This window comes from Pezoporus wallicus, unplaced genomic scaffold, assembly GCF_028554395.1.
Source record: "Pezoporus wallicus isolate ANWC-B61680 ecotype Strahan unplaced genomic scaffold, APGP_CSIRO_Pwel_v1 contig_13439, whole genome shotgun sequence".
Classification (NCBI taxonomy): domain Eukaryota; kingdom Metazoa; phylum Chordata; class Aves; order Psittaciformes; family Psittacidae; genus Pezoporus; species Pezoporus wallicus.
Window position 1 is genome coordinate 1 of NW_026638718.1, and position 4126 is coordinate 4126.

The window sequence follows — 4126 nt, forward strand, 5'->3', positions numbered from 1 at the left end:
GTATAAATACAATCTTCCCATCGATTAAAAAGCCCCCCCCCCCCCCCCCAAACACCCCCCCCCCCCCCCTTGGGGTGTGGGGGGGGGGGGGGGGATGGGATGTGGGGGGGAGGGGGGGGCGGGGGGGTCACATCATGCCCAGCTGCAGCAGGGTGCTGGCGTACATCATGGGCTTGACATTGGGGTGAGGCTGGGGGGGGGGAGAAAAAAGGGGGGGGGTTAGGGGGGGGGGTGTCTCCCCCCCCCCCCCCAAATCCCTATAGATCCCCCACCCCCCCCCAAGAGATCCCTATGGGGGGTTTAGGGGTGACCATAGAGTGATTTGGGGGGGGTTGGGGGTACCCAAGGGGGGGGTCAGGGGGTGCCCAAGGGGGGGTTAGGAAGGGTTTGGGGGTACCCAAGGGGGGGGTTGGGGGTACCCAAGGGGGGGTCAGGGGTGGTTTGAGGGTACCCAAGGGGGGGGGGTTTGGGGGTACCCAAGGGGGGTCAGGGGATACCCAAGGGGGGGTCGGGGGGTTTGGGGGGTACCCAAGGGGGGGTCAGGGGTGGTTTGGGGGTACCCAAGGGGGGGGGTCAGGGGGTACCCAAGGGGGGGTCAGGAAGGGTTTGGGGGTACCCAAGGGGGGTCAGGAGGTACCCAAGGGGGGGGTTTGGGGGGTACCCAAGGGGGGGGTCAGGAAGGGTTTGGGGGTACCCAAGGGGAGATTGGGGGGGGGTCTGGGCATACCCAAGGGGGGTCAGGGGGTACCCAAGGGGGGGGTTTGGGGGGTACCCAAGGGGGGGTCTGGGGGGGGGTCCCCCTCACCACTGCAGTGAACTGGTGGAAGTCGGGGCGCAGGTCGGAGCCGCGCAGGCGGATGTAGGAGCCCTTGTTCCCCATCTGGTCGCTGGGGGGGGGACACAATGGGGGGGGGACACACACACGATGTGGGGCGCTTGGGGACACCAAGGACCCCACACCCCCCCCCCAAAGGGAGAGGGGACATGGGTCTGGGTTGGGACAGGGTGGGGGGGGCAGGGGTGGGGTTGAGGGGGACAGGGATGGGATGGGGACCCCATGGATGGGATGGGGACCACAGGGATGGGATGGGGAGCTCTTGGGGACCCCATGGATGCGATGGAGAACCCATGGAGGCGATGGGGACCCCATGGACTCAATTGGGACCCCATGGACGCTATGGGGACCCCATGGACGCGATGGGGACCCCATGGACTCAATTGGGACCCCATGGACGCGATGGGGAGCTCTTGGATGCAATGGGAACCCCATGGATGCGATGGGAACCCCATGGAGGCGATGGGGACCCCATGGACGTGATGAGGACCCCATGGATGCGATAGGGACCCCACGGAGGCGATGGGGAACCCATGGATGCGATGGGGACTATAGGGATGGGATGGGGAGCTCTTGGGGACCCCATGGACGTGATGGGGACCCCATGGATGTGATGGGGAGCTCTTGGGGACCCCATGGATGCGATGAGGACCCCATGGACTCGATTGGGACCCCACAGAGGCGATGGGTACCCCATGGACGCGATGGGTACCCCATGGACGCGATGGGGACCCCATGGATGTGATGGGGAGCTCTTGTGGACCCCATGGAGGCGATGAGGACCCCATGGACTCGATTAGGACCCCATGGACTCGATTGGGACCCCATGGATGCAATGGGGACCCCATGGACGCGATGGGGAGCTCTTGGATGCAATGGGGACCCCATGGATGCGATGGGGACCCCATGGATGCAATGGGAACCCCATGGACGCGATGGGGACCCCATGGCCGCGATGCGGACCCCATGGACGCGATGGGTTCCCCATGGATGGGATGGGGACCCCATGGATGTGATGAGGACCCCACGGACGCGATGGGAACCCCACGGACGCAATGGGAACCCCATGGATGTGATGGGGACCCCATGGACATGATGTAGACCCCATGGACGCAATGGGAACCCCATGGACGCAATGGGGACCCCATGGACGCAATGGGAACCCCATGGACGCAATGGGGACCCCATGGACGCAATGGGAACCCCATGGACGCAATGGGGACCCCATGGACGCAATGGGAACCCCATGGACGCGATGGGAACCCCATGGTCGCAATGGGAACCCCATGGACGTGATGTAGACCCCATGGACGCAATGGGAACCCCACGGATGTGATGTAGACCCCATGGATGCAATGGGAACCCCACGGACGCGATGGGAACCCCACGGACGCAATGGGAACCCCATGGACGTGATGTAGACCCCATGGACGCAATGGGAACCCCACGGACGCAATGGGAACCCCATGGATGTGATGTAGACCCCATGGACGCAATGGGAACCCCATGGACGTGATGTAGACCCCACGGACGCAATGGGAACCCCACGGACGCATGGGAACCGCATGGATGTGAACCCCATGGACGCAATGTGAACCCCATGGACGCAATGGGAACCCCATGGACGTGATGTAGACCCCATGGACGCAATGGGAACCCCATGGACGCAATGGGAACCCCATGGACGCAATGGGAACCCCATGGACGTGATGTAGATCCCACGGACGCAATGGGAACCCCATGGACGCAATGGGAACCCCATGGACGCAATGGGAACCCCATGGATGTGATGGGAATCCCATGGACGTGATGTAGACCCCATGGACGCAATGGGAACCCCACGGACGCGATGGGAACCCCACGGACGCGATGGGAACCCCATGGACGCAATGGGAACCCCATGGATGCGATGTAGACCCCATGGACGCAATGGGAACCCCACGGACGCAATGTGAACCCCATGGACGCGATGGGAACCCCATGGATGTGATGTAGACCCCATGGACGCAATGGGAACCCCATGGATGTGATGTAGACCCCATGGACGCAATGGGAACCCCACGGACGCGATGGGAACCCCATGGACGCGATGGGAACCCCATGGACGCAATGGGAACCCCACGGACGCGATGGGAACCCCATGGACGCGATGGGAACCCCATGGAAGTGGGACGCAATGGGAACCCCACGGACGCGATGGGAACCCCATGGACGCAATGTGAACCCCATGGACGCAATGGGAACCCCATGGACGCAATGGGAACCCCATGGACGCAATGGGAACCCCACGGACGCGATGGGAACCCCATGGACGCAATGGGAACCCCATGGATGTGATGTAGACCCCATGGACGCGATGTGAACCCCATGGACGCAATGGGAACCCCACGGACGCGATGGGAACCCCATGGACGCAATGTGAACCCCATGGATGCAATGGGAACCCCATGGACGCAATGTGAACCCCATGGACGCAATGGGAACCCCATGGACGCAATGGGAACCCCATGGACGCGATGGGAACCCCACGGACGCGATGGGAACCCCATGGACGCAATGTGAACCCCATGGACGCAATGGGAACCCCATGGACGCAATGGGAACCCCATGGACGCAATGGGAACCCCATGGACGCAATGGGAACCCCATGGATGTGATGTAGATCCCATGGACGCAATGGGAACCCCATGGATGTGATGGGAATCCCATGGACGCGATGGGAACCCCATGGATGTGATGTAGACCCCACGGACGCAATGGGAACCCCACGGACGCAATGGGAACCCCATGGACATGATGTAGACCCCATGGACGCGATGTGAACCCCATGGACGCAATGGGAACCCCACGGACGCAATGGGACCCCGGGCCCTCACCAGTAGTTGGGGGCGGAGAAGACGGTGACGCATTTGCCCCCGTGGGCCACCTCGTAGCCCTCGGCCTTGACCTCGTGGCTCCGGATGATGTAGTCCAGGCCGTTGAGCGCCAGGAAGCTCCGCGTGACGTCGGGCCCGAACTGGCAGCTCACCCCCCGCTTGCTCACGGCGCGGCCGGCCTGGGGGGCGGGGGGGTGTGGGGGAGATGGGGGGAGATGGGGGGGGATATGGGGCAGGATAGGGGGGGATATGGGGGTCTATGGGGCAGCTATGGGGGTCTATGGGGGGGATATGGGGGGATATGGGGGGGATATGGGGGGATATGGGGGGGATATGGGGTGATGGAGGGGATATAGGGGGGTATGGGGGGAATATGGGGGGGATATGGGGGGATATAGGGGGGATATGGGGGGGG

General features: G+C 63.5%; 1 protein-coding gene across 1 annotated transcript; it reads right to left on the minus strand.

Annotated features, from left to right (window-relative positions):
• Positions 1 to 81: 81 nt before the first annotated feature.
• LOC130600637 (serine/threonine-protein phosphatase 5-like) lies at positions 82 to 3890 on the minus strand (the record flags this gene model as incomplete). Its single annotated transcript, XM_057412119.1, has 3 exons — positions 82 to 190; positions 806 to 887; positions 3712 to 3890. Coding segments are annotated over 3 exons (324 nt in total), but the record flags the coding sequence as incomplete, so codon positions are not given.
• Positions 3891 to 4126: the final 236 nt, after the last annotated feature.